Consider the following 11,641-nt stretch of genomic DNA (forward strand, 5'->3'; position numbering starts at 1 on the left):
GTCAATAAACACCATCAGTCGACAAAAGATATAGGATATAGCTAATCTGACCTTTCTGCAGCAGGTAGCTCTGCCAAGGCAGCTTTATCTTGTAGCAGGTTTAGGGACTAACTTACTTACACTAACTACTACTAGCATGTATGACTATAGCATAGCCAGTAACCTACTAGCCAACTTTGTTCAGTTGTTGTTGAGTTTGTTCTATTGGCATGCAAACTTTATAATAAGTGCTGCATCTTAGCTAACATTAGTAATTTTATCTTCCGGTCACACTCACACAATCAAATCCTCTCTTTGTGCTACCGACCTAGACTGTAAACACTCCCCCTAAACAATGAATATTCTATGAGGGGGTGTGTACATCTGGGTATGAATAAAACAAGAAACGAAAATCCCAAAATGTAATGATATTTTGATGTTATTTGTTTTCCATTATTCCTTGTCCAACTTTGACACAATAAATGAGAAAATACATTGACTTTGTTTTTCCACTCGGAAATCAAAATAACAAAATGTACACAGACCCTGGCGTGCACTTGTAAGGTCATGTCCTTTGGTCCATGTTGTGACAATGGTTGTCTTCCTCACCGAACTTTGGGTCCAAAGACTGAAAGCTTCCTCTTGTAGTCAGTTAAAGGCCCCTCTGGCATTACCTTCAGTTATTACAGTCCATCCAATCATTGGTCTTCCCTTATCTGAAAAAGCAGCAGTTAATTACTGTTAATGGATGAGAAACGTCAATACATAGATTGTTTAACCCCATGTGTATGACAGTAGTGCCTCTGGAAAGATCTGAAACCTACAAAAAAATGGTGTGGTGTCAACAGATGGCTGTGAGTAAGAAACAAAAACATCTATAGTGTAGCCTATACAACAACTTTATTATTTTAGTTTAGTAAAACATTTAAGCTTTTTGTAAATCCTGTAGCATATTCCTACAGTAAAAACAACTTTTGAAGTGTGTAGAGTAGTAGTTAGGCCTATTAGGCTGCAACTCCTTATCATGACTAAGCAGATATCACTTCAGAAAATGAATAGTGAAAAACTCAACCAAAGAGAGTGGTAAGTATGTAGTAAACCTCAAATAAACCGTTCTTAGACAGATATTGCCTCTAAATATCCAGACTGGATTTATTAGCTTCCGCCCCAGTCGCATCATTACAGTACACCCACACTTGACGGAGCGACAGTGTAGACACATTCAACATGCCATTGTGGAGGGGGTTCTGTGCTGTCACACAAAGGTTCCGTTTGTCAAAATCTAATATTAACCGTGCTTTACAAGTGCCAAACATGTGCCACGTGGAGAAATATGTGACAATGATACAATGTTAACAATAATTTCCCTGCGTGACACAGGATATCATGAAGTTGAATTTGTCTGCTCCTCCCAAACTTTGCAAACGATTGCAGCTTTCCTCGTCACACAGATAGTTGTGATTGCTGCTGGGGGAAGAGAGCGGTTGGGTACTGTTACCTTCTCAGCACAATTATGCACGTTTAAGTCATGTAAGAAGCTCTGTAATGTCAAACGAACAGGATAAAGATACCTTCTCGCTCAAAAGAAACCGAGGTAATGCGCGTTTTTGATATTTTTCCCTTCCTGCGCGTGGTATGTTGCTGTCTGTGGGAGCACGATACGCTGCACACAAGTCTCGACCATAATTACGACGTTGAAGGAGCTTATCGGCCTACCTCAAGGCCTTTGAAGTATTGAATGAAACTCAAAATAAATAGACAGCGCTGGCATTTTCAATTGAAAAATAATATCGTAAACTATTAAAATCTAATTGACCTTGCTGACGTGAAATGTTCGTCAAAACTTTCACTGTCGGAATGTGTTCGCAAATTTGGAACTGCCACGAACTTAAAAAAAAAAAGTGATTTTTTTAATGTAGCCAGCTGACTTTCTCTTATTGCCGTGAACGATATAGGAAGTGCATTTAAGTGACATGTAAGTTGTCAAAATCTGACGAGTCTTTTAATTTAGTTAACCGACTGTCTGAGACTTGAGTTTTACCTCTGTGGGACAAATTATGTTGTATAAACTGTAGGCCCTATTTATTTATAACAAGATATAGGCTACAGAAATTGAAAACATTGATGATCATTAATCACATGCGCCAGTAGACGACTGTAGGCTATCATACAAGAGCTAGCCTACTGTTTTGCGAAAAGCATTTTTTTAATAACGATTACACAAACTAGCCCACAAATGGAGATGTGGGTGTTTTTAATAGCATTGAACAACTGTTACATGTTTGACATATTTACATAGCTGTGTGTATAGGCTAATAGATACCAGGCCAGTATGACCCCCCAGACCCAGTAGATAATAGATACCAGGCCAGTAGGACCCCACTCCCCCAGACCCAGTAGATAATAGATACCAGGCCAGTATGACCCCCCACCCCAGAAGATCATAGATACCAGGCCAGTATGACCCCCCACCCAGAGCCAGTAGATAATAGATACCAGGCCTGTATGACCCGCCCCCCGTGTAGATACCAGGCCAGTGTGACCCCCCCCCATACTCAGTAGATGATAGATACCAGGCCAGTATGACCCCCCCCTGACCCTGTAGATAATAGATACCAGGTGAGTATGACCCCCATTCATATTCAGTACATAATAGATACCAGGCCAGTGTGACCCCCCCATACCCAGTAGATAATAGATACCAGGGCAGTATGACCCCACTCCCCCAGACCCAGTAGATAATAGATACCAGGCCTGTATGACCCCCACCCCAGAAGATCATAGATACCAAGCCAGTATGACCCCCCCCCCCCCCCCCCCCCAGATCCAGTAGATAATTGTAGTGGCATAACAATCCAACATGTCTTTGTGATTGAGCCTTTACTGTACCTTTGCATCTTTGAGGAGCCTTTGGGAGGATGTTGGTTATTGACCGTGTATGAAGACTGGGAGGCTGTCAGGAACTCCAGGCAGGTGTCGAGTCTATAGACCAGGGTTAGGCCCCAAATGGCATCTTATTGCCTATTTAGTGCACTACTTTAAAAGGGTTAGGTCCAGAGTTCCACTGTATTGATCTATTGTGGTAATATACCCTGGAGAGGAGAGGAGGGGAGGCTACAGCTGAGTACTGGTAATTTGATTCTGTTTACCAAGTATACTGACTATACCATACTTAGGTTACATGAATTTACAGCTTGCCACATATCATATGGGCAACTTGGATAACGTGATAGGGGCAGCAATCTGCCAAACACATTAGATTCTTCTCAATGGAGAAGATTGGACCATTGAAATTGGGTTAAACTAAAAGAAAACAGTGTGCAGACAGCCTTTCTTATAATTTAGTCCTGACACTGCTTGCACATGGACTTCACGAAGGTGTAGGCAATAAGCCATTCATGAGAAAATTAAATAAATTCTGTGGTGTTCAACATATTGGCATGCCACAAGTAAGTTTTCTATACAATGTCTGTCAGAGTGAAAAGTGTGCCTTGTAGTTTAAGGGGAAACCTGCATTTTATGTGGCTGTATAACATTTTGTGTAGTTTCTTTCTCAGGTAGAGATGGTGGGCTTGATGATCTAGGAGGGCCGGGTGTTCTGCTGGATAGCCCAGACAAGAAAAAGTGCAAGTCGAACGCACAGGTAAAATACCAGCACAATAGTCTAACTCTTGAGATTCCCTTTCTTTGTTATAGGTCGAAAATCTTGTGGTTTCCAATATTGACCAACCTCATTCAGTCAAACAATGCTATATCAAGACAAAACAAATATGCTGGTCACTTATTCATCAAACTTTTGAGAAGTTCTCTGAATTGCTGTTGATAGTCAAGTGTTTTACGCTGCTTGCATAGTTCTGTATCAACTACCTTTATCATTGCCTTTTCATGTGTGTCCCCAGGCCCATTTCTTTACTCCCCTATCTGAGTATGCTCCACCACCAAACCAAAGTGCTGACCACCTAGTGGCTACCAATCCTTTTGATGACAACTACAACACACCATCTTTCAAGCCTCTGTCCTCTGGGAACCCATATTTTGGCCACCCGCACTACCCTGGCTGCAGTGGCTATGGCCTGCCCAGGATGGACCACCTCATGCCCAATAGGATGCCCTCTTCTTACAGGGGTCCCTACCAGATACGAAACCAGCTCCACCCTTTTGCCCAGACTCAAATGGGCATGGGGTTCAATCGACCCCCTGACTTTAACTATGGTTACCATGAAAATCCCAGTTATGGTAACCATCCACCATTAAGCAACAACAGTAACATGCCACTTCCACCCAATCAGCCTTTAAGACCAGGTCCCCATGACAACTTGAATCAGGTGCATCTGCATAATGTGACCCAAAGCACTTCTCCTGACATGGGCCTGAGCTTTAGATCAGCAGTCAATCCAATTGGGAATCCACCTCCCCAACCCGGCATGGACCCTAGTCCTGGTTTTACTCGGCAACAGCAAAACAACAGCTTTATCCAGTCCAATACACCGACACCTAAACAGGACATGAGTGAGGTGGTGTCAAGCAAAAGTACATCCCAGAACACAACTCCACGGAAACAAAGCCATAGCTCAGAGGAGATTATGGGTCAGAAAAACTCTGTCGACCTGAAATCAAAGAATAGAGGCGCCCTGGTCTGTCAGGGTGCAGGTCAGCCTAACACCACAGAGAAAATCAACGGCATCATCCACCCCAATAATGATTCCCTGAAGAAGTCCCCACAGTCAGGCAGGCACATGGAGGCAGCCCCCCTGGAGCGGAGTAGAAGCAATGGAGGTGGTGGTGTGGCCATCAATAAGACATTGATGCATCCTAACAGGCCTAGCCACTCCTCCACGGAGCCTGTGTTTCCATGTGGAGTATGCCTGAATGAAGTGAATGATGACCAGGAAGCTATCCTGTGTGAGGCCTCATGTCAAAAATGGTTCCACAGGGTTTGTACTGGAATGACTGAGACAGCTTATAACCTGTTGACAGCAGAAGTGTCGGCAGTGTGGGGCTGTGACATCTGCATGGAGGAGAAAGGGGCACAGCTCCATAGAACAAAGGAGGTAACAGGGCAGCCAGCAGGGCAGCAGTCAACAGTTAACAGCGAGTGATATGGTCATGAATATGGGCCGTCAGTAACATTATTCTATCTTACACTGGTAATTTTCTTTGGTATGCTTCCTTTGTAGGTGATTCTTCCTTACGTTTTTACAAAGGGTTACATTTTTACCATTTTGTTGTTTTATTTTGACATTTGGTATAATTTGGATAGCAGTTTCTGTCCCGAGCTTAGACCGATGCAAAAGCTAGACTGAAGTTCTGTTTAATGTCATATGTATTCCCTATTATTGGGCAGGTACCATTGGCCATGTTGACCACAATAATGCCATTCTCTTAACGAGGTCCTTACTGTTCCTCTCAACTTTCCTGGCCTATAGTTTATTTAAGCTATTACAACATCAGTATGAGTAAGCTATCCGGGAAGGTTAACTGATTGACGGATGCAAACGTATTCAACGTTTTAATCCGATATGTTTTGCAACTGCTGTTATAGTTTGACAGATTTTGAGCAGTATGATTGTTTCCCAAAAACTTGATAGTCACACCTGGAGTGGTGTTCCAAAGCCATACACCTGTACTGTATGCTATACAACCAGATTTGGATCTGATACATTTTTTAGAAATGATTCGATACATGTGGGTCGTTCCACAAATTTGATGCCTTTTGAGATGTATAAAAAAAATGTTTGACAGTAACAGGGTTGAAGATGTCATCTTAAAATCAGCCATAAATTCCCTCGTGGCAGGGGAAATGGATGTTGTGTGTGCAACAGTGAGGGGCAATTGAATGCAAGCTTTAAAAAAACGTATAAATGTTCAAACATTTTTAGCCTGTCTAATCTATCTATGGGTAAACAGGGTTGACGTGTTATGCTCGACCCACTCGGTTTCCCACCACAAAACACCAGACAATGGCCAAAAAGAGTAGAACCACCTGCTTTTACACTAGGATTTGGCTATTAGATGTTCAAAATTTATTTTGTAAACATTTTTTTTTTAAAGGAATCATTTCACAATATTAAAACAAAAGTTCAGTTCACGTAACAGGGTTGACCTTAAAACGAAGGCCAGGGTTTTTTTTAACCTTAAAAATAATCACCAATCACATTAAATAAATAATCTTCAGAAATTACTTTGTCAAAGCAACAAAATAACTAGGGGTTTACAACTTGGATAAATCTTAAGGTTTAGTGGGTTAATATCTCCCTGGAAGTCAGAGAGTGCACGGAGGAACATGTCAAAATTGTGGCACTTTAGCAAGTCTTTATTCATATTAAAAATCAGATTTGTTGAATTCTCCATGTGGTTTATATTAAAGGGCACTTTGAATATAACAGGCTTTTAAAATTCAATATTGGTGCACAATTTCTAATTAAAATATCAAAGGGATGCAAAAGGCACTAATTTCGTGGAACAATCCATGTGTGTTTTTCAAACTGTTGATATTGAATGTATTTAGAGCCTTAATGAATTTAGTTTGTAAAACATTATGCAGAATCAAATCAAATGTATTTATATAGCCCTTCGTACATCAGCTGATATCTCAAATTGCAGTACAGAAACCCAGCCTAAAACCCCAAACAGCAAGCAATGCAGGTGTAGAAGCATGGTGGCTAGGAAAAACTCCCTAGAAAGGCCAAAACCTAGGAAGAAACCTAGAGAGGAACCAGGCTATGAGGGGTGGCCAGTCCTCTTCTGGCTATGCCAGGTTGAGATTATAACAGAACATGGCCAAGATGTTAAAATGTTCATAAATGACCAGCATGGTCAAATAATAATAATCACAGTAGTTGTCGAGGGTGCAGCAAGTCAGCACCTCAGGTGTTGAACAGTTGAAACTGGAGCAGCAGCACGGATTAAGCTCATTTAAACCTATTATATAAAAGACATGTTATACTCTAAAAATATGTTTTTAGCGTGTGTGCACTTTGCTTTGCTCTAATTGTATTATTTTTGCGCCAACATGATGCATTTAAATCAACATTTCTTTATATTTTGTTTTCATTTTAGGAAAGGTAAAATAATATGATAATTAGTAATAAGAGACATGCTTACTGCATAAAGGGAAAATAACCTTGGTTCAAAATAAAACTTCTTTGTCAAATTATAGTTTCAAGCATGGCTTCCATTTTTGCTACTAGGGAAGGCAGTTTTAGAAGTAGTTTAAAGTAAACTAAATATATTTTTAAATGGTTTGATTTTCTCATGTAGATTTGTCTTACTGTTTGGAGAACTTTTCATTAAGTTCGATATTGCAATATTTTGGTGATTCAACTATTTTCTAAATACCCCACCTACTTTCTATGGGAGGATATTGCTCAAGTTAGGCTTCGGCCCATCGGACAAATATTGGTAGTTGATATTGATCAGAAATTTGTTTTCATATTGTCAGTCATAAAAAATAAAATCTTCTATAAAACAAATCAAAACTACTGATCAAAACTACTCAACAACTTTTTTTTAACTACTCAATGTGGCATTGTGAATGTATACAGTACTGTGCTCAATTTTGTATCATGTAATTGTATCAATGTTTGCTTCCTTTTTGAACTGGTATGAATGAGTAGTTAATATTTACTGTTGATTCAGTTCTAACATCAGGATCAACAGCCGTACAAGTGTTTTGATACATCATCACTTCCAGATATTTTGCTTAATATATCAAGTGAAAAAACTGCATTTGTATGTTGTTGACTGTTAATTTTTTTGCAATTTGTGATGGAGCTGAATATTGTGTGATCAAAATATTGATAATGTTTATAGGAATAATATATTATTTTCCCATTCCTAATGAATTGATAATGGTTTTGAATCCAGTTTTATTCGATTTAACACAAAAATGGTCATGTACCAACATTTTATTTCATTTCAGAAGTACATTCCTTACAGAATAACAACTCCACTTACATATCTCGTTGTTTGCAAAGTGCAGTTAGCTTGATTTTCAAGTTAATTTTTAAATACTAGATGATTGACAGCAGATGCCTTATTTTCTTGACAGTTTAAAATGTTGTTTATTAGTAAATGTAATGTATGAATAACCTGTGTGCTCACTGTACATGCACATGAACTGTTTGTACTTTTCCTACATCGATTGGCCACCAAAAAGGATATAATTTTCAGATGAGCACCTTATTATATTACCTTTAGAATATTGAATGTACCGGTACATGATATCAAATGTTAATTTCACTCATAATTACAACAATGTTATTGTGGTTTTATGAAAATTATGCAGAGGTATATATATATATATAAAAAAAAAAGGCAAACGACTCAATTGTGAGGTCTGGTAGTAGATTAGATATGAGCCTCTGTAGCATGAACAATATGGTTTAATTTCTTCAATGACCCAAAGCTTAATTTGTTTTGTATTCTGTTCCTTATAATGAATGTATGCAGTAATAGTACAGATTCCAAACTTTTTTTCTAAATTGACAAACATTTTATTGTAAAACTTATTTTAATAAAAACAACTTTGAAATCGTGTCTTTGCTTTTGTGTTGAAAATGTTGGGCTATCAGATTTACACCTTCAAACCAGACCTTAAAAAATAGCCCCTTAGAGCACTAGGAAAACGACATTAGAACATTTAGAACTATCAGATATTCTTTGCTTCAACCCTTCAAGTCCAGCTGGGCTCTAGGATCTGAACGTAGGCTGGCCTGGCAGTGGCCCTTTAACTGGCGCTAAACTTTGAGACAGGAAGTACACCAATCGTTCGTGGAAACAACTTTATTTCTTCCTTGGCAACCACCAATAATGTTGTAGCTACTACCACCACACAACAATTTAGCAAATCAAAGTTAACTATACAATTGGTTTGAAATACCTTTGACTGTCAAAGATTACACATGGACCCAGAAAGAAACGATTGGTAACATAAATGTACCATTAAAAGGAGTAAGTTAAAGGTTGGAAAAGTATACATATTTTCCACAGACGAATATCTGAAGGGAAACACCCTAAAGCTAGCTAGCTACCTATCTAAATGTTGTCAACAGTAGTAAATGGTAAATTGCTTTGGTTTGTCTCCTTAATTTTAGGTACATTTCCCCCCATTTTTTATTTGGTTTGCCTCCTTAATTTAGGTACATTTCCCCCGTTTTTATTCGAAGCCTTTCCTGTTTGAGCCGATAGATGATGACAAAAGCACAGCAAAATTTGGAAATGGAGTTGCAGTTTTCACATTGCAGAAAAAAGGAGACTGGGAGCACCTTGTGATTACTAACAGTAAGTCATTAGCTAACAGAAATAAAGATATTAGTCTAATTAGCTATGTAAGCGATAATCGACGAGGGGCTATGTATTTGAAAATAATAAATGACATGGAAGACGCTTTAGCGGAGTGGAATAAACCTTCCATGGAGTTGCAATATTTTCCAGAGAACGCATTAAGAGCCCCGAGTTGATATCCCTTTCATAATACGGCTATACTTTTGCTGGAAATTTGTTCAACATCCACCGAAGTAGCTAGCAAGTTTACTAGATAGGCTAGCTACAGTAGTTGCCTTGGTAATGTGAGGATTCTGTGTTATGCACTATAGCCCGTTACCATATATGTGATTGAATATTATCTGTGGATGTATGTGTTATGCAACATAGCTGACTTGAGACATTGTTAACAGTTTCAGGGCCATGGGCCTTTCTCATGATGGAAAAACACAGAATAACATGAAGACAGGAACTGTGCATGAGTTGTGGGGGCATATTCAGAACGTAGTGTTGCGAGAACAAACGGTCTTTTGTTAGATAACAGGAGCCAGGTGCCTGATAACTGTATATTCTACAAAACTACAACGACTGACCGCTGAAGCGCAAAGGGGGCTGGGACCAGCTCGGGCGCCAACAATCAACGATAGACTGGGTGAGTTTAAACCACGGCCAGTCTCTACTCTGACAGGCCGGCTCGGAAGCAGGAACTACCTCTGTCAGAGTATATTATAATACTTTTGTCAGGAACAAGTCAGTTCTCTGCTTGCCTTGTGTGGTGATACAGTGAACCTGTATATATGAAAATTGCATTTGCCATTTATTTCTTGAATTTAATTAAAGACAGATTCTGACTTTTATTCTTCCTGATACCGGATTCGAAAGACGCAACCACTTACAGTAACCAAACAAACAGACTTACTAGTTTAGCTAACCAAACCATCAGTCCTAGCATGCTATTATTGAAATCGAATTCAGCAATGCCAATAATGTTTTCAGTTCGACTTTTACTTTCAAAAGCAGCTCCGACATAGAACATGTAAGAATGAACTAATTCTACCCTGCTGATATACCGTGCCTTATAGGGAAATAATGCACGCTCTAGAATGCCCTTAAAGCCAAACAGAAACAACTATTCAACAACGTCATGGGTATAAAGTAGCTGCAATACATTATGCAAAGTATTCACACAGTATTTTACAACTTAATTGTATGTATTACATTTGACCGGAAAATATTACATGTACCCAGAACATCAAACCGATGCAAAGTCAAGCATGGTAAATAAAATTCTGGTACAAATTGTACATTCTGCAATCATAGGTTTGTTGATTGGTTGAGTATTCCATAATGAATAGCATCTGCTTGTTTCTTACACAGATCAGAAAAACAGTGTTCAATCAATCAGCAAGAAAAAAAAAACAGGTGGATTTGCCAGCTCCAAGATCCACAGGCAACATTCAAATCAATTTCACACCACTAGAGTTTCCCAAGGCCCTACGAGAATCAAGAGTACCAGAGGAGGAAGAGGTGTAAACTCATCTTTTCCCTTTCCACTTTCAAGTATTAACCAGGTTTTCTCATCAGTGAATCTTTGGAACTGTGGTTTATTAAAGGGCAATTCTGCCACTTGTCAACCTCATATCCATTATCAGCACCATACCAGTGTCTACATACTGTAACGACCCTGGGTTTATATGCGTGGAAATCGACCCTGCGGCACAGTCGCTAGCGCCCCGGACCTCTGGCTCGAACGTCGAGGGTTCGAGACCTGCTCCCTGCTGTTTCATTACATTGGTGTCTGAAGTGATCGGACCTTGCATCCACGACAGTGCGTGTGCTTGGGCGGTGAGCTCGTTCCTGTAAGACGTAGAGTCGCAAGCTAGCGTGAGGACGCGCTCTTTGAAAGGAGGGAATAGGGTTTATAAGCGCAGAAATCAACCCTGCCTCACGAGCATGCTTTTGCGGCACAGTCGATAGCGCGCCGGACCTCGGGCTAGAAGGTCGAGGGTTCGAGACCTGCTCCCTGCCTGTTTCATTACAATACTATATGTTAAAACGGCACGTTTCTATGATCTGTGCATAATAAGAACGGTCCTAAAAAATGCTTCTCTGTGACATGTTTGAAAATCACTGTTTTTAAAATGTTTTAACTTTTGATTATGTCGTCGGGTAGAACATTTTCACTTAGAAACGTAGAAATGCGCCAACTTCACATATGTAAACACTGTCACAACAGACACCCTGGTTCGAATCCAGGCTGTATCACAACCACCTGTGATTGAGAGTCCCTTAGGGTGGCACACAATTGGCCCAGCATCATCTGGGTTTGGCTGGTGTAGGTCATCATTGTAAATAAGAATATGTTCTTAACTGACTTGCATGGTTAAATACAATTTAT

General features: G+C 39.7%; 1 protein-coding gene and 1 long non-coding RNA gene across 3 annotated transcripts; both read left to right on the top strand.

The window, feature by feature from the left end:
• Nucleotides 1–1,431: 1,431 nt before the first annotated feature.
• LOC135549367 (pygopus homolog 1-like) lies at nt 1,432–8,515 on the top strand. 2 transcript variants are annotated; one of them, XM_064979358.1, is made up of 3 exons: nt 1,432–1,573; nt 3,525–3,622; nt 3,879–8,515. In XM_064979358.1, the coding sequence occupies exons 1-3, from the start codon at nt 1,525–1,527 to the stop codon at nt 5,076–5,078; spliced, it is 1,347 nt and encodes a 448-aa protein (XP_064835430.1). In that variant the 5' UTR covers nt 1,432–1,524; the 3' UTR covers nt 5,079–8,515. The 2 variants fall into 2 exon arrangements, with proteins under 2 accessions (XP_064835430.1, XP_064835434.1); XM_064979362.1 differs by having other exon boundaries at nt 3,537–3,622.
• Nucleotides 8,516–8,784: 269 nt separating this feature from the next.
• LOC135558861 (uncharacterized) lies at nt 8,785–11,299 on the top strand. Its single transcript, XR_010458411.1, has 3 exons — nt 8,785–9,261; nt 9,657–9,895; nt 10,621–11,299. It is a non-coding gene; the product is annotated as an uncharacterized LOC135558861 (long non-coding RNA).
• Nucleotides 11,300–11,641: the final 342 nt, after the last annotated feature.

This window comes from Oncorhynchus masou, chromosome 1, assembly GCF_036934945.1.
Source record: "Oncorhynchus masou masou isolate Uvic2021 chromosome 1, UVic_Omas_1.1, whole genome shotgun sequence".
Classification (NCBI taxonomy): Eukaryota; Metazoa; Chordata; class Actinopteri; order Salmoniformes; family Salmonidae; genus Oncorhynchus; species Oncorhynchus masou.

Excerpts from the sequence above, each read along its gene's own strand:
- LOC135549367 (XM_064979358.1), top strand. The coding sequence starts at position 1,525 with ATGTCAAACGAACAGGATAAAGATACCTTCTCGCTCAAAAGAAACCGA. Across the intron at positions 1,574-3,524 it reads CTCGCTCAAAAGAAACCGAG|TTTCTTTCTCAGGTAGAGAT; the intron begins GTAATGCGCGTT and ends CATTTTGTGTAG. Across the intron at positions 3,623-3,878 it reads AGTGCAAGTCGAACGCACAG|GCCCATTTCTTTACTCCCCT; the intron begins GTAAAATACCAG and ends GTGTGTCCCCAG.